This window comes from Temnothorax americanus, unplaced genomic scaffold (genome assembly GCF_048541705.1).
Source record: "Temnothorax americanus isolate GAGA-0224 unplaced genomic scaffold, ASM4854170v1 Scaffold45, whole genome shotgun sequence".
In the NCBI taxonomy this organism is placed as follows: Eukaryota; Metazoa; Arthropoda; class Insecta; order Hymenoptera; family Formicidae; genus Temnothorax; species Temnothorax americanus.
The window spans coordinates 49,005-67,500 of NW_027509602.1; the positions used below are offsets into that span (position 1 = coordinate 49,005).

Consider the following 18,496-nt stretch of genomic DNA (forward strand, 5'->3'; position numbering starts at 1 on the left):
CACGTTTGTGATATCAATCGAATATATTGGTTTTCAAATACATGCCCGCATTGATTCAACAAGTACTACACGTGCAATTAAATATGCATTACCGCGAGATTTCATATCTCGCTCGCGTTCGCATCACTGTGCGGAGCTCTGTAATGGTCCGCTGCGCAGCGGGTATCCTGCTGTATTTCTGGTAATCTGCGCCTTGAATACCAAGGAAAGAAAGAATTCCATTTTCAGATGACGAATAATGAAATTAGAAAATGCAAGCTGTTCCGCAAAAAAAGCTTTGAATCAACGCGGCAACGGTCTAATAGTATTTTCTCTCTCTCTCTTTTTCTTCCTCTGATGAATGTGGAAATAATTTCTCTTCTGAGATTAAAAAGTGCGATCTAATTTAGAAATTAATATTAAAAATCAAAATATTTCGATGTAAAATTAATCTTCAAGAAAACAAATAAACAAGTAAATGTATATTCCTTAGTAAATTTTAAATAAATCTTACTTGAACGGGTTGTAATCTTGCTGAAAAATTTTTTTTTACCGTAATTCATTCATTTAAAAAGGATAACATTTTACATATTATAGGATCTCAAAAAGAATACTACGATGAAGTTTAAAGTTTATTAGAAATATCTTGTTTATTAAATATCTTATTTTCAAAATAATTGAAAGAAAAATGCTTATTATATCATTTATTTCCCTTCAATTGTTTACGTAATAGTATAAAGTTTTCTTATTGAAAGTATTTTGGATACATTTACTTTAATCCTTACTCTAATTCTGAATTTCTCGCTTGATTACTTAACTTAGATTACACGTGGTGTTAGTTACATTTATCTTAACCTAATGTAGGCTTTGCGAGAATACGGTTAAGCATGCGAAGTAAACATCGCTAGTGTTTCTATCTCCGCATTCTTGACACGTGAGATAACTTTTGTATATTTATGTTTTCTAAACCTACTTAGGTAACACTGTACAACATTTATTTGCTTCAAATATTTTTGTTTTTTAAATAAATTGTTATTTAAATTTACGAAAATTATTATTATTATATATAATTGAACGTGTTTATTAAATATTAAGTTTGTAAGAAACTATACGAGAAAAAACCGAATTAACAATATCAAAGTAAGAAAAAAATCATTTGTTTCGACCAAACTGGCAGTTTATTGTATATACATACGACGTTTCGACCATTGTTTTTAGTTCTTCTCAAGTACACTCTAAAAACAACGAGAGATACAAGATCAAGGTAAATTTTTTTTATTTAAGTTGAATTTTAATTTGAGGCTTAGCGCTATATAAAAAAAAATATGTAGTATTGGAAATTTACAAGTTTCTTTAAAAAATGGTAATAAAAATCTTGATCATTAAAGAATCAACTTCAAATTTGCCAAAGAATCTTGAAAAGGTACGTGGCTTAAAAAAGCACATCCATGAAACTTTTGACGAGAGTAGGCAATTAAAAGATCGAAAAGAAAGTTTTGCGGAGATCGTACAAACGAACCGTTCGTTTGTCGAATCATCCATTTCGATTTAAGAACAAATTGAAACACCGTCCGTTTTACGATTTTGCAATTTTATGCAAGACCTACAGTCGAATTTTCTTTCAAACTCGCGTGAGGATATTATTAGATATTACATTGGAAAGATGGCGTCGCATCAAAGCTTTGATTACGCCACGCGACGGTAATATTAGAGTGGATCTTTTCTTCGATAAGACTGGCGCATTTAATCTCATAATAGAAAATTTCACGATCCGTTAGGTATACTCAAACGCGCGCGCGTTCTTTCTTATTTTTTTTAATTTTTTCATCGCACGCGGGACACGAAAGTGTGCCGGTGGGAAAAAGAGATATAGCCCTTCCTTTGGACGCTCACAAAGAAAATCCCGGGCGCTTAAATATGACGTAGCGACCGCCTTCTCATAATCTGTATTCAACCGCTGTAATCACTTTCGCTCGCTTCCCTCCGAGATTGAATTTCACGGTAGCTGTTTAAAAAGCGGAATTTATATTCGGCTGGACGCACTCTTAGCTCGTCGGGGGGATAAGTATCAATGCTACTCGGCCATTAATCATTGGCTGAGATTCTTTTTTGCGCGTTTCGCCATATATCACACTGGATCGCGCGAATTGCATAATTCCTCAGTTGAGAAAATGTGAAGTCAGCAAGTGCTTCTATAATATGCTTGCATGTTTTCGCCGATATTGTTTGCAGCAACTAACATTAAACTTGATATATCAAGCATATACATCATATACGATGCAATATATACGCAGATATTCGCGTCAATTCTCATTAATTTTTTATTTATTCAATTACTTGTACTGAGTTTTATTATTGTCTAACACGGACTATGATAACAAATTATACACTCTATACATATTTAATCAAACAATGGACCTTATGACATAATGATGAAACAATGGAAAGTCTTTTCTTTTGTACTTACGATAGTTCGTCGTTGAAAAACTTTTCAACAAAGTTAAATCAATTTGAAGTTTAGAAGAAGATCATGGATTATTATATTTTTGTAATATCATTTGTATGTACATTGGTAGTGACTTCATTACGAAGTTCATTCGATTAGTTTTGTTAAGACTTCGTTTGATTGGCCGCGATTAGAAGTCTTCTAATGATTGTCTTCTACGATCCAATTCTATTGTATAATATTGATTGCAGTTTGAAGAGATTAACTGGAGAGACTCTGTTGTGCTTCTCTCGTAATTATGTCTTCGCACTTGTAAGCGTTCTTATTTTCTGTACTTAGAAGAATTATAGTATATTAATAAGTCCGCCGCACACACAGAAAGATCCATTGTTTTATTTCTCTATTGTCCAAACAATTTCAGAATATAGCGTTTGAGATTGAAGTATTAATACGCATTATACAATCTATTGGCTTTATAATCTATATAATATGAGATGTTCTATGTAATTTACCGTTGGTTCGACGCGAATGCTGTTAAACTTCATAACAACTATCTTCTATAGAAGCATGTTGGCATCAGGTGCGCACATAACGCTTTGACTCGGGAATTATGTTATTACTGAGATTATTATCACTTAAGAAACTATTAAGCGTAAGATTACTGCGGGTTAACTGACATTTGAATAGAAAGTAAGTAAGATAAATTTTATAAGTAATTGAATAAGAGAGTAAATTAATTTTATCAGAAATAGTCGTTTCAGCTTTCATGCTGAATTATTTTGTAGACTAACGCGTTACCAAAGATATTTACTCTTTTTATATCGATTACGATTTTCTCTCTTTTTGCAATTAATATAAAATACAAAGCATTTGTAAACATTGCGTAAAATTATCGATTATATATATATGTCTACGGTTCTATCGATTTGTCGTCTACATCGACGAACGGAAAGTTTAGGCAAACTTTTTACGATTCACTTACAAATTACTCTACCGTATGATTCAGTCGAATAACTTACTTTTGACGCTATCACGACTTCCGGGACAATAATGATCCATTAAGAAAGCCGGAACTCGGCCATTCTGGCCAATACTTTCGACAGGCTCGCTCCTTGCCGCCGCGCGGCCTGACGTGAAGCGATTTCACGCAGGAAAAGGAAAAAATGGGGGTGGGGGGACATTAATCGAGAGAACACGGGGCGGCAGGGAACGTTAGCGGGTCTTCTAACTTTTCATCGAAGTGGAAACTCTCGTCTTTGGCGCGGGTACGCTCACGTTGAACGCGCGGGATGATGAAAAGGCGGGGATGGGAGAGGAACAGGGCATCAGAAATTCACCTCCTCCCGATTCCGGGTGAACGAATATCGTTGAAAGTAGATTTACATTTCGTCTGCTCTCTCTCTCTCTCTCTCTCTCTCTCTCTCTCTCTCTCTCTCTCTCTCTCTCTCTCTCTCTCTCTCTCTCTCTCTCTCTTCAATGCCTTTACCTTACCCGTCCCGCCTGCCCTTCAGCATTCGCGAATCCCTTTCCTCGCGACGTTCACACGTTCACACGTACCTCGACGATGGGCTCACGCTTGATTTGTCGCAGGTGGAGACGACCGCGAGGCAACAGCGGACGAAGGACGACGAGGGGACGCAGTGGAGCGAGATCAGTCTTACTCTTCAGCCGTTCCATTACACGAACGGACGTTTGAACCTACGTTGCATCGCGCACATACCCGGCATATACACAAGGCAGAGCGAGCTCCATCTCCTTTCGGGTATGCGCGAGCCAGTGCCCGAAAGAGGTAACTATATATATATATATATATAAATCCTTTTTTTTTTATTTTTTTTATAGCGCCCTAAAACTATCAATTTTAGACGTTCTGTGAATTGCTTTTTTACCTCTCGGGTTCAACTTTGCGACTCGATGATTTTCACAATAGCGTATATCATTATTCAGCTCAGTCAAATCAAATGGTACAACATAAATGTCATTATAAGATGAAAGAAATTTTTGAAATTTTGCATTTAACTTGTGCCTTCAATATTTCTCTGAGCTTATCTGAGTTTAACACTCAACACTTATTACGTTACTGTACTCAGTTTATCTATAGCTAACGTGAATGATAATTTTAATTAAACTTTGAACGTAGCGAATATTCAAGATTAGCGCACATTGGATCAAATCCGTTTAGTTCAAGTTAGATTATGTTCGGTTAGAATTAGATCAACGTCTCTTAGTATACAGTATATCGCTATACACAAGCTTGTCAACGGAATTCTACAATATTCTTTGTAACGTGCCGCTAATTATACCAAATGTAGTACAACGAAAAAATTATCGGGTGGGAAGGTGATAATGGCAGGTCGATTGCTTTTTCGTGCTTTTCGTGATTCGCGATCTCGATGATTCTGCGATCAACCAACGCACTCGCTCTGCGAGTAATAATCGCGCACGCTCGGGCTAACCGAGCTGGAATTAGTCGGTCGGTCGCACGGACTAATAAATTCTGAGAGCGGGGTCCACCCACTCGAAATCGGTAAGGAAGCCTCCGGTGCACGCTGCGCTCGCTTTCCTGCACGCGACGTCGACGAGATTTAATTGAGCGGCTACGGGTATAACCTACGCTCCCATTACCTTCCGGCCGGCTGACCCGTCCTTTCACCCTTTGCCCGGTAAACCCGCCGGCGCGGCCGTTCCAACTTTCGTCGCCGCGTATATATACGTGCCGAGTCGCTAGTGCGACTCCCAATGATTCCAACGTTTTCTCCGTGGATCCCGCGTGGATGCGAAATAATTCACGACGGTCTAGGTAGGTCGGAGAGACAGATTAGCAGAGTAGTGCTTTGAATTAAGAAAAAAAGAAGTCGCGTCTGTCGCATATTTTGGAAAATATTAACATTGCTTAAGAACTTCGTTTTTTAAATTTTTATTTGCATTATTAACGATGTATATACGCGTGCCATATAAGATCCAGAAATTTTTATAGAAACGATACTTTCTGTTGTGAAGATATTTTTTCTTATGACTTGACAGACTTGACGAGAAATCGTAACCGGATTATATGTATATTAATATATACAAGTAATTATAAATTTTACTATAATCAAATATATAATTTTGACAAATTCTGTAGTATTATTATTGTATTTTGCGATCCCCTGCAATGCATCACGAACCGAGAAGAGGACTAGTTTGAAACCTAGTTTTGAATCTGCAACAGTGTGTGTCAATAGATTGCATTGATGCGATGCACGTTAACAATGTCTCCGTTGGCAATCCCAATTTTATGATCACATTCGTGCCCCGCGGAATCGAAAAGTATCGTCCGCCGATAATCTATATCCTGGGTGTTTTGAATCTAGCTCTCCAATGGATTCTGCTCAAAATACGAGTGATTGGATACTTCCGTTCGTTCGACGGTCGTCGGGAAAATACCTAATGGATTTTTACGTATTGTGCAGTTCGTCGTTGGGGAAAAACCGGACAAATACGTAAGCCCCCATTGTACCCCATTTTTTTTTGTCCATTGTATATCTTGCTTATGATACGATATTTTCTGTTTTCAGAAAAAACACTGCGCCGCACGTGAATCCTATTGTTTGGCATTATGTACCGTATTGTGTGCAGTTTATTGGCTAATAAATGCCGGTATTCCTTTTTTTCCATTGCATACGATCAGATGACAGTATTTAAATTATTATTGCTGTGATCTGGCACACAAAGTCAGGCTTTTTTATTTTACGTTAAACGTTTTTTCTTTTTCTGACAAATAAGTATTAATTTTTTAATTAAATATATTTGAAATTTTCGAATTTTTTTTACTAAACATGTTATTCTATTTTATTTTATAGAATGTAATTATAGTTTTTATGGATTTCTATATTTCATGCGGCAATATAAAAATTAAGTTACGAAACATCTTAAAGAAAAATATTTGAAAAATTTTTTAAATCGACTTAAGAGATTGTCAATAGAAAACACAGCTGGCACTCAAAATATTAAGATAAATTCGACACTAAAGTGATCAAAAGAATTCGTATATGTGAAACATAGCACGGAAGACTTGGGATGCTAGAAATTTTAAAGATCTCATTTCTACGTTGCGAATGGAGGCTTTCGTATGCGCAGAAATATATGGAATACTTGTGTAATATGAAAGAGGAATGTTGCCCATAGACTTTTTAGTGATTTCCTTCCGCTGAAGTGAACTGAAGTTTAATATGTGGAACGCGGGTGCAAAGTAGATGGATGACTTGAAGAAATGGTTGGCAGGTGTTGTCGTGGACTCTGGTGCGAAGAATGTTCATGAATTTGCCGGCATATAGCGGCGCCCCGGAAAACTTCTTATCATAACGTTGGATAATGCTGACGAACACGCGGAACACGTGACACATAACGCGTGTGCCGCTTTAATGCATTGAACTGATAAACTCGCGTTATTTCGATATAGCCAATCAACTATGCAGCGGTGAACCAGAGTTATTCCGAGATAGGTAATCAACTATGTTGCGGTAAACCGGAATATCACACGTAATACGAAGCTGAAGTACACAATATTGCAGCATCCATATTGTTAACGGCATTAATGTCCATCGGCCGCCGTAAATTATAATAATATTCTCCGTGGGAGCCTTCCGAAAGAATTTCACGTAAGTTTCGATTCCAGACGAGACGCGGATCCATTAGTCATCACGAGCTGATAAATTCCGTCGCCGACATCGATAAAACATTTTGACACACAATGTGGGGTAATCCCTTTCCCAGCTGTCGAAGTATACGTACGTACATTCGCAATTTGTGAAAATAAAGGAAAGCCATTTGTACGCGAAACGAAATTAACGCGCTCGCATTCAATTCCGCATATACGGGGTTGACCAGTTGCCAGCAGCGTGAATTTAATAAATTGCAGAGGGGCGGGGGAAAGGGAACGTGTGGATCGCGAAACATATAAAAATTTCGATTTTAGCACATAGCACAGCATTTATCAAAGGTTGTAGCGCGCGTGTTTGATATGACGATATCGTAATCACTTCTGCTAGGCTGTGTATTAGCCCCTTGACATTTTTCGTTAAATGTTATTCGCATCTGTCGACCCCTCTGTATTGTTAAGCTACCGGAGAGAGTTTGGTTCACCTCATATTTGTTTATTTTGAAAAGGCCGGTGGTTTATATTCCAGCGCGGAAGCGGTACGTTCATTTTATTTTCAATGACGTTTGCCCGATAACATTTAATAAGCGCCGGTCGCATGCAGCATTCTATAAAAGACTGTGACATTTACAGAAAATAAAAGCGACCACAAAAATAGTATTTTCCGCTACGATTTTTTCATCTCGATCGCTCGCGTCGTTTATATGGATCGAGTATCCGATTTATATGTGCAACATCGATATATAACCGACATGGTAGAATAGCATTAAGCCTGCACGATATCTGCTAAATTGATACGACGTTATTTCAGTGTAAATTATATATTTTTTAATTTTTTTTATATTTTTTTTTATGTGATATAGTTAATAGAAAGCTAGCTGCTGTTAACAATGTAGGTTTAAATGTTTTTTGCATAAATCTTGATGTACCTTTTACAGCTATACATTTTGCAAATAGCATTTACATCAATTACTATATGATGTCCAACTGACATACGCATTCAACATTTTATCATCTCTCGGTATTGTATACTTGCAGAGCGCGCGTGCAACATTAATAATATTTCGGACAGAGTATAAAAATAAATAAATAATATGTAAATTGATATTTTATATAAGATTTATTTCACCACATTTATATAGTGCTGCAGATTGAAATTTGTCAAATTGATAACGATGCTTTTATACTTGCCAGCATTTTATATCTCTCAATTGAGGGTAGATACATGTATAGGCATATTAAAAACATAATTGGATCCGCAAATGCGCTCGAAATAAATTACGTGCAGAAACGACAAACAACGCACAGTAATAATTGATTCACGTCGAAAATTCTGCATTAATGTTTATTGACATTTGTTTTGCATTTGCGAGTTCTGCATGCAAGAATAAAATCGCGTTTCGAAGCAGAAAACGCGCTCACCCAGAGAGGATGATGTCACGTAATGTTCTCGCGCGCATTATGCGAGATTGTCTATCGGAGAGTTCTCGTATACTCGCATAGAAAAACTCACGTCGTATACGCGGAAGTTCAACGGCGGGCTGCTGCGAAAGTCTCATGGACCTCGATATACGCCCCCGTCCGACTCCCCCGTTTCCGTTTCTCGCACATGCGCCAATGGCACGAGGCACGAAAGATTCGGTACCTCATTGGAGAAACTTGCTCGGGACAAGACGTCGGTCCTCACGGCGAAACTTCGGCTTTTCTGTCCCGTTTCTTTTTCGCTTCGTCTTCGATATCGTGTTCTCTCGACGTCCCTTCTCTCTCTTTCTCTACCCTTCTCTATTTCTCATCTCTCTACTGGCTTCGCGAATTATCCGAGTCCCGGGACGCTAATCTCACATGTACGACGACAAACGAGGCAGGAAGAAAGGGGGATCTGAACATCTTCAGGTATGAGAGATGCCGTCTCGTCTGCAGTCAAAGGTTACGCCGCCGCCGCAGTGTATCCGTGTGTATTTTGCGTTTGAGTACACACAGAGAAATATATAGGGCGACTTGAGACAAGATGCAATTAAGAATAATTCCCCAACGCGTCTCCGCAAATTATTTTTACTGTGTATGATATTTAATTAATTCGCTCATGTAATTAAATTTTTATTAGCTTTTCGTGTGAATTGTCCATTTTATAATTCAACGCTGCTACGACTATCATGAAATCTTTTTAACAATTGTATTTTGACGAACATTTTTTTAGCAACCTATAAAGATTCTTTAAGTTTCGATTACATTTCTCGAGATACTCATGAAGCTATTCTTGCTATTTTAGCTTCTAGTGCTTGGTATTTAGGTCAAGTGCCCTGACTCCTGAGACACCCTCTATACATGTCGCATGTATAATTTCGCGCCACGATCCGAGCCCGGAAGCGCGGATCATGGTAACGCAGGTACCCGCGCTTTAAGAGTAGGTGTTATCAAGGCTTTGCATACCCGATTATCCGGCCCTTCTTGTTCCCATGTAAACTATCAGCCGGGGGAAAAAACGCGCGACGCTCCCCGATCGACTAACATCCTGGAAGACGCTTATCGGCTTCCCGGCTTCGCGCACAGTAGTCACAGCCATCCTCTCGTCGGACAGATATAGGGAAATATCGCGCGCTGCATGCAGGAAGCACCTACGCGAAAACCCAAGGTGATTGATCACCGATATTATTATCATTATTAAAAATGTCATGCGTAGATGATCGTTTCAAGATCGATTAGGATAAATCTTTTCACTTTAAGCAATTTTTTTGCGATATTTTAATCCCATAAATGCCCTTCGAGTGCCAACTTTCTGAGAAAAAATTTACAGGAAAGAAAATAATGCCTAAAGCTATTTTCTTAAAGAGATCCGAGATGTTCGAGAGACGACTCGTTTATCCGAATTGTCACAATTTTGCAAAACTCCGTTCTCAAAGCAGTTGAGCTTCGATTAATGGGCGATACCGTTCAAAGAAAGCTTGCGGAACGGGTGCAACACCAAAACCAAAACGGTACAGGAAATTTTCCTTAGCTATACGTTAAACCGGGATTCTGTTCTCAAGTTGTGCACGAACCCATCTTCAGGTGTCTGAAATTTATTGGTTTACGTCGAACTTTACTGAGTTTCTGATTACTTGTGAATATCCGATTAGTTTCGAGCGCCGGAAAATAAATGGATTATCGTAAGACATGGAAAATGAGAGCTTTTCGATTAGAGCTCATTCTTCGCGAAAATAAGTTTATTTACATTCGAAACTTTACGCGACATATACGTTGTAAGTAACAAAATGTTTTCCACGCAAAAAATATAATAATTTTATTCTCTATAGTTATATATATATATATATATTGTACATACATTATTTTTTATTCGCTGTATCTCTCTGCACTATCTCTCTGTGCATTATTTTTTTTATATAAATTAATATAGGATTTAGATTTTGAAATTTACTCGTCTCGGTTGAATAAATTGATAACATGAAATGATTTAATTTAAGTTACATCAAGTACATTATTCATTATCTTTTGGAAAAACGTATAACTTGACACATTTTCTCTTTCTAAAAGAAGGCATGTTAAATCGATACTCGCATCTCTCGAAGTCTTCTCGAAAGTCTCGAATTGCTTTGTTGGCTCTTTTCCGCAATGCTGATTGATTCTGTTGCTGCGCTAACTTCGTGAGCGGCTGTCATAGCATATTTTGACAGTTGTGTGTAATATTAAAGCTAAATAGCGCGCGCGAAGCGCGCGTCTGTGATGTCTAGTAACATAAAAAATGCATTTAATTATTGGGTAAGCGTTTACAACGGTCGAACTCATAAATAGTGACGGGCAGAAAATTCGCTCGTTATTGTATGCATCTTACGAGAATAATTTTTGACAATTTTGCCGCTGCATTGCGCGGAGATTTTCATGTCGTACGAGTGATAAAGTATACGTGCAACTTAAAACGCACCTCGGTTGTACTCTAAGTAAATCGTTTCCCCGAAACTTTTCTGAGGACTCGTGTCACGAACTTACGAGCACCGACTCATAAAGTTGCCTGAAGAGTTTTTGCATCAAGAACCCTCCGAATTTCGTCGCGGCCTAGACTCCTCGCGCACTTTTCAGGTCGTGGCGAACGAGCCTTTCAATCCCTCTCAAAAGGCTCTTACCGAAAATCCATGAATGATGCCTCATAAGCCGTTCTTACGCACACGTTGCGCAAATTTATACACGCACATGTTTGAAAAAGTTTGTAAAAGTTTCTTTCGCCATTCGGGCGGGTTACTTTGCACACGTACACTTTGTATATAAATATTATATGTATCTGGAGCAATTCTGTATAAAGTCTATTCACCATTTATTTCATGCATATTCACGCGAAGTTAATACAAAGAGAAAGTGTGTATTGCGTCTTCACGTCGGATTTTCTCGATTATAAATTCTTTAGCAAACTTGGAACGGAATGGAAAATCAACTTTAAAATGGTCAAACAGCCCGCAGTCGAGAGAGAAACGTTTTCAATGTCTGGACCACTGCAGGATATTCCGGTATGCATCAGTATTTCGTAGGATATTTAAATATGCATAAAAAATTATTGCGTAATGCGTACAGCATAGCGATATCAACCGTCAGAGATGATCAGATTATACGTCGGTTTTTTTTTTTATGTTTGCGAGCGGAATATTCCAAAAATAATATCAACGATCGCTATCGAGTCCGCTATCTGGGATCCGAGCGTTCGCGATTTCATCATCGTTGGCAAAACGCTCGTACATTTTGGGATAAATGTGATGGGAGCAGACTGGGGGGGGGGGGAGAGAGAACGTATACAGTAAACCCCGACGATTGATAAGCGACCAAAGGATTTTGGCTCTTCTCAATTTTCAAACCTGTCGGGGCTATATATTCCACTTTAGTCCCCTTTACCGCTCCGCCCCTTCCCCGCGCACCGCCCCGTTGCCGCCGTTACAGAAATTCGTTCTCTTCTGCGCGCCCGTAGTAATTTCATTTCGTTCACACTCGGTTTTCCGCGGGCGGCTGGTCGCTTGATTCGTACGTATTACTCCCTGGGCCGTGGTCGACAAAATTGTTTTTAGGAAATTGACTTTTCTACCCGACAGAAGGAACAATGCCCCGCGGAGGAAAATCTACTGACGTTCCACTTAATGGCACCACCCCCCTCCCCCTCCCTCACGTCAGAGTTTCCATTCCGAAAGGGATTTCAACAGTTGACACGCCGCGCCCTGCCAGAGAGATTTAATCTTGAACAGGAAGAAAAATGTCGTTTTACGCGAAATCGCTCCCCAATAACTCCATACATATATATGTCATTTCAACTTATTTTAAATATAGTCCTTTATCTGGTTGTACCGAACTAAAGGAATAAGGAATAGAGAAACGCGATTCTTTTCCAAATATATCTTATGACAGCGAAGTTTGCGCTAATATAGAATAGTTTAAAATAAAAATTACATTTATTTGAATCATCCCTTACAGATTTATAGCACAGGATTTAATTTCTCTTGCTTTGATGGTCTTGATTATTATAATCCTAAAATATATAAAAGGCTCTGGATGTGTAGATTTGTTATTAAATTATTAAAGGTAATATTTTATAATTATTTTAAAAGCATTTTTTAATCATTTTTTTTTCTAATCTGCCTTTTTTTCAGTCTTTTTTAGTGACATTTTAGAATTTTAGATCGTGGAATTTATTTATCATAACGCGGAATTTTTGAAATAATTCGACCATCCTTTTCCGAGTTATCAGAAGTGGATAAAGTGTAGCATTATTACATTATCGTGTGCGAAATATACTAATGTGCATGGATTACAATAATATTCGCACGTGGCATATCTGTCAACGTGTCAACATTAGAATCGTGTCGAATGTCCATGCGCGCTTAGTTTTCACGCATGTTATATTCATGATACCGATAATGTACAAACCGAACTAAAATCAACTGATTATCGGCGACACATTTCTCGATGATTCATCAAATTTCCTGCGCATTTCGTCCAACGGAGACACGTGTCATTATCGTCGCTGTTATTGATTATAGGCTTGTCGATTTTGAATGTCGCGCAGCATAATGATGACGTTTTAATGATATGATATGAAATGTAATGCAGAATGTGTTTACCAATCAATAATCCGGTCACGCCGGGCATCATCATTCGGCTCATCTATCCCATTTTTTGCAATATACTCCGTGCAAATTTCTGTGTAAATCATTTAACGCAAAAAAGCTCTTTGCAAAAAAAAAAAGCATTAAGTTTCAACGAGAACGACACGCCGATACGTGCCATCGTTCCGTGCAAATAGAGACCACGTAGCGCATATAAATTCTGCACTGCAAAGATACTAGAAATTTGAATGCAGCGTATAGAGTTTGCGGCGAAATGTTCAACTTGGAAAAGCTTTCTCTTTTTTTATTGGGTCTTTTTTATTTTATAATAGGATGAATAATAAAAAGCATAATCCATTTTCAATGCATAGTTTTAATTTTAGATTGTTATAGGAGAATTTCGGGAGAGTATTGAAAAAGAGATAATCTATTATATTGGATTAACTTTTTAACTTTTTTTCAACTAAATACCTACTATAATAGTTTCAACTAGATATCTACTATAATTTTACAGGAAATTTTATTATTTTTCTAAATGCAATTACGTTGCGCAACTTATGATTTTTTTTTTAACATATGGCATTAATAAAGTAGAATTTTGTTTCTAATATTTATATATATAATATCTAAAAGAGCTAAATGTTATTTAAAAAAGTTAGAAAGATATTTTAAAAATTTATGAATCCATTTACGTTGTGCAGAGTGGCGCACATGAAACCCAAACACAAAATATAGTTACAAACGACTGTTTTCTATCTGTATAAAACCGCTACGAATTAATTCTTATATTTGAGTGTAATATTATAAATATTTTGATTATACAATACTTCTACTTACAATTAGTATTACAAATTATCTCTGCCCCTCTAAAAATCGCTGATGCATAATAATTAACATTCCAGAAATGCTCGCTGTTTGACGGAATGACGAGAAATGGTAACTTCTTTTTAACATGTGTTGCAGTAACCTCAGAGAACGGAAGCGGTGGCATGCACACAATGACGTTTGTGACAATACTCTGCCTGGGCACGCTCCATCTGCTTCTGAGATAGTCACGGCACGCCTGAGACCACGAAAAGGGAGCTCACGGGCGTCGCATGATAAATAGCACACTAGTCAGCGGGAGACGAGGCTGGAGGAAGAGACGATGGAGGCAGGGTTTAAGGACCGCGTATGGACGGCGCAGAAACAAATAATATTATTCAATCAATATATGATTATATTTAAGTGTTTTCTTTTCGTTCTCTGTAGTGGATTAAGTTATTGATTTTTTTTTCTCTCTGAACGGGTCAGGATTGTGAATTCTGCACGTTCCCTGTTTGCAACCTTCCGTTGACAGCAGCGCGGTGTCAATTTTCGGCCGGTGAACCATTTTGTGTGAGCAGCACTGCCAATTATAATCAAAATCAAAAGCACACGACGTGTTTAACATGTGATACGTTTGCCGACCGTGAGATCGTCGACTGTTACCGTTATATACTTTACGACCGTGTCTTTTATATAACTCGTTATTTTGTAAGACGGTGCCGGTACGCACGGATTGTTTTTCGTTTGTCCTTTCGGGTGGTATATGGTGGAGCAAGAGAGAACAGCGATGTGCTCGCGTTGTTAGTCAAGGGTGTGTCCCTAGATACACTCTGGATTGGATCGTGACCAGTGGAGAAACAGATAATCGGATGAAGGATTGTCGTAGCCAAATACGCCGTTGGGGGAGATTCGCCGTGACGCAAAATTTATACGGCAGAATCGAAAAGCGTAGCCAATTAGTCGCGTCTGATTACCGCTACGATGTTCAAGTTGACATTTGACGAGTAATGAATCGTAAAAGATTTGCCCGAAAGTAGAGCGACAGCGAGGAGAGAAGGGAAGGGATAGGACTTTGAAGTCGATTGCACGTATACGTGTATAGGTGCTTGTACAGCCCGCCTCTGAAAGATTTGCGATCCTTGCCGCGAGAGAAAGAGTTTGAGAGAGAGAGAGAGAGAGAGAGAGAGAGAGAGTGTATGTGTGCGCGCGTGTGTATAAGTGAACGAGAGAGCGAGAGACGTTCTCTTCCGCTACCACTGACGAGAGAAGAGAGCCAAGCCGTAGAGATCGCACAAAGGAAGAGGCACGGATAAAGCGGCGCGAAAAGTTTTCGCATACCGAGAGGGAAAGAGAGCGCGAGCTCTCTCCCGTTCCGCGAAATCGTACCGCTCTCCCGTGTACTCCGGCAACAACGCACTCGATGCGCACTCGAATATCTCTCCGTTACACTCGCCAGGGATGGCGATTCGAGTCCGTTCGTCCATTGTCCAAACGCTCCCGGGCTCGGCTGCATAGGCGAATCGATGTCGCGAATTTTCGAAGCGGAAGGCTCTGGACGCGCACGCGGGATCAGACTGCTGATTCTTCTTTCTTTTCTACCTTTTTTTTGCTAAGTTCCCCCGTTTTCGCGTTCTATGTACAAAGCTACGCGAACAACGTGGTTGCTATTACTGCCGTTGCTGTTGCTACCGCCGCGGAAGAACTCGGCCGTAGACGAGCAGTTATGTACTTACGCCAATTGTTAGCGTTCGACCGCTCTCTAACGAGTTTGTTGTTCGCTCTTTAATGACGCCGTGCCAAAGAGATACTTCGATCGGACTGTTTTATCTTTCGTATTTTTTTAAACGCGACAAGAGATACGTGTTCCGTTCTCGCTGCTTAATTCTCTCTCTTCTTGGACTTTGAAAACATACCGTTGTAACTGGACGACGCGTTTTATCGATCTCCAACGACCGCAACGCTGAATCCTCGTGTTAAAACTAGCTGCAGGTGTACGACGTCGTCGGGCATATAATCGAGAGACAGGCTCCGTTTCGAGGTCGATTTATCGAAGGAGATAGAGGAAAGCGCGGAGATAGAGGCGCGTTGGAAAAGACGGCACGAACGTTGCGTTTTTCATTCTCCCACCGCCTGCCTCCTCTTTATTAAACGGACGATAAACCTCGTGGACGATTCCGCGCGTCTATAAGCCGGCAGCTATATACGCGCAGCTTGTTCCTCCATCCCGAACACAGAAATCGTCCGTATTAACCCCCTATTCCACCCTCGGGGTAGAACGTCTCTTCCTCTCTTCCTTCCAGCTTTCGCTCCCTTCCCGCGCGCACACCGCAGCATTTGGCACGTTCGCGACCGCTTACAAATCTTCGCGAAGTAATGCGTATCGGCGTGAAACTGCACGGAAGGCATCGCGCGGAGCTACAGCCCTTATTTCTCGTGCAAGCGAATTCGCCGATGCCTCTTGCCTGCCTGGTACGCTAAATCGCGCCAGATCGTAGGATCGGACGTGCTAATATTCCGCGCGAAAATCGACACTGTCGGTATCTTCTTGGACGAAGTGCGTTTTTTGAAAGTTGTAGAGTTAATAATTTATGGCCATAATCGTTGAGTTTTAATTTGAATGCGGAAGCAGATACGGTTAGTAGATACAAGTTGTGTTATTGACATCTTGTTTTTAGATGTTTTTTTTTTATTTATATAGTTAGAGCACGAAGAAGTATAACTCTTTGTAAATGAATGTGTCAAATGCGCTAATGGGTAATTTTGTGGAAGCTTTATTCGCGGATAAAATATAACGTAGACAAGACAATTTTTTGGAGAACAGTTAATCTTTGCGAGCGCAGTTGGTTTTTGTAAATGAATAGACGAGGTAAAAACCCGATTTACTATAAAAGGTTTGCCGATATATACAAAGAAGTTACAACTTCTTAATATAAGTTAGAAATAAGATAAATAGAATGAAGTATTTTTGTTAAGTCGGATTTTAAATTCTCTATTTAAGTGTCTTCAATTTTAAGATTTTTTATGTCATTACAATATTGTTTTTCAGCATTACTATTTAGTTCATGTAAATACTTATTTTTAACAAGCAAAATAAACTATTGCATGAACTACTGTCTTTCAGATTGAGAACAATACCTCACTTATACAGATATTTTTATTCCGTTTTGTGTGTTAACAATTTCTGAATATAAACATTTAATATTTGTGCAATTTACAGGATTAAAACAGGCGCAGTCTTGCACATCGTGCAAGTGAAGGTAAATTGGCAAAAATTGTATTTACAAGTATGTACGGTTTACGATGTGAAATTCGACAAAGACGGAATAATTTCAAGACCAACACATTTGCATTTTAATTTTTGTTTGCAAATAAGAAGGTAAGAAAATTTGATTGCATACAATTTATCGACATTGCTAAAAATTAAACGGTTTCTTCAAACAAAATTAATTTTATTTCCTTATGTAAATTTAATATGTTTGATTAACAATATACAATATATAACTCGAGGACGGTAAAAACATTTCATTCGCTCACTTTCGACGCTATCCTTCAGTCTCTTCAATTATAAGATCTTTAAACTTTTGCTTTTTCAAGTTTGTGCTCTATTTAATTACTTAGATATACTTTCTTCTATCAAGCGTTAAAGTATACGCCGTTACTACGAACAACTGCGGTCTTATTTGCAGCGCGTTGAAAACAGTAAGCTCGCTAAATGCAGACGTTTTCATTCCCCTGGCAATTGCGCTCGCAATCAGATCGAAGAATTTCCACGAGCGCGCATAAATATATCCGCTTGTCGGTGCTCACCCCCGTCCGACATCTCGCCTCCTCGGCGTCGCGGCGCGGCACGGCTTGGCGAGGTGAGGCGAGGCGATATCGCGCGCGCGCGCGCGCGCCTCCTAAAATTCATTGCCCGAGCACCGAGTCTATAGACGAAGCCCACAATTAACCCGAATCGAGATCTCTACGGTTCTCTGCCGCTATACAGCCCGACTGCGAGGCGAAGTCTTAGAAGGAGCACGAACGGCGCCCTCGTGCAAGAGCCCGAAGTTGGCGCGACGAATACCGCGCGCGGGCAAGCAAGATACATCCAACCACCCTCCGTGAGATAGCATATACCGCACCGAGAAGCCTCGGGAATCCGGTGTTTGTGTATCCCTCCCTCCTCCCCCTTCCCCCCCCCCTGGCCGTGTAGCGCCGGCCGCGCACGTGTGCGCGGCTGTTTGTATGTACGGTATACGTGGTGTGACGGTTTACGCGCTACGTCCGCTGGTACGCGTGCACGTCCGTACACCTCATCGAGGACAAGTTCCCTCCTCACACAGACGCGACAAAGGAAACGACGTTTCAGCTAACTGAAACGTCGTCGCCGTAACAATCACCATCGTCGACTAGACCATCCTTCGCGCACTTCTCCCCGACCCGCCGCTCGCTCCCTTCATTCCCGTCTCTCGTCTCTCGTTTCGCTTGCTTCTCTCTGTTTATCCCCTTTCCCCCAACCAACCCACCCCCGGGTCGCGCAAGCTCCGCTTCTGTCTGTCTGTGTCC

General features: G+C 39.6%; 1 protein-coding gene and 1 long non-coding RNA gene across 2 annotated transcripts in view; one reads left to right on the forward strand and one right to left on the reverse strand.

Annotated features, from left to right (window-relative positions):
* LOC143903306 (uncharacterized) overlaps positions 1–18,107 on the forward strand; it is a 61,281-nt gene extending 43,174 nt beyond the window's left edge. The window contains exons 4-5 of the mRNA XM_077416814.1: positions 4,016–4,214; positions 14,105–18,107. Coding sequence (XP_077272940.1) covers positions 4,016–4,214; positions 14,105–14,193 — 288 coding nt within the window. The 3' untranslated portion in view covers positions 14,194–18,107. The remainder of the gene's footprint in view (positions 1–4,015; positions 4,215–14,104) is intronic.
* Positions 1–18,496, reverse strand: part of LOC143903311 (uncharacterized) — a 61,033-nt gene that overhangs the window by 4,669 nt on the left and 37,868 nt on the right. The window lies entirely within an intron of this gene.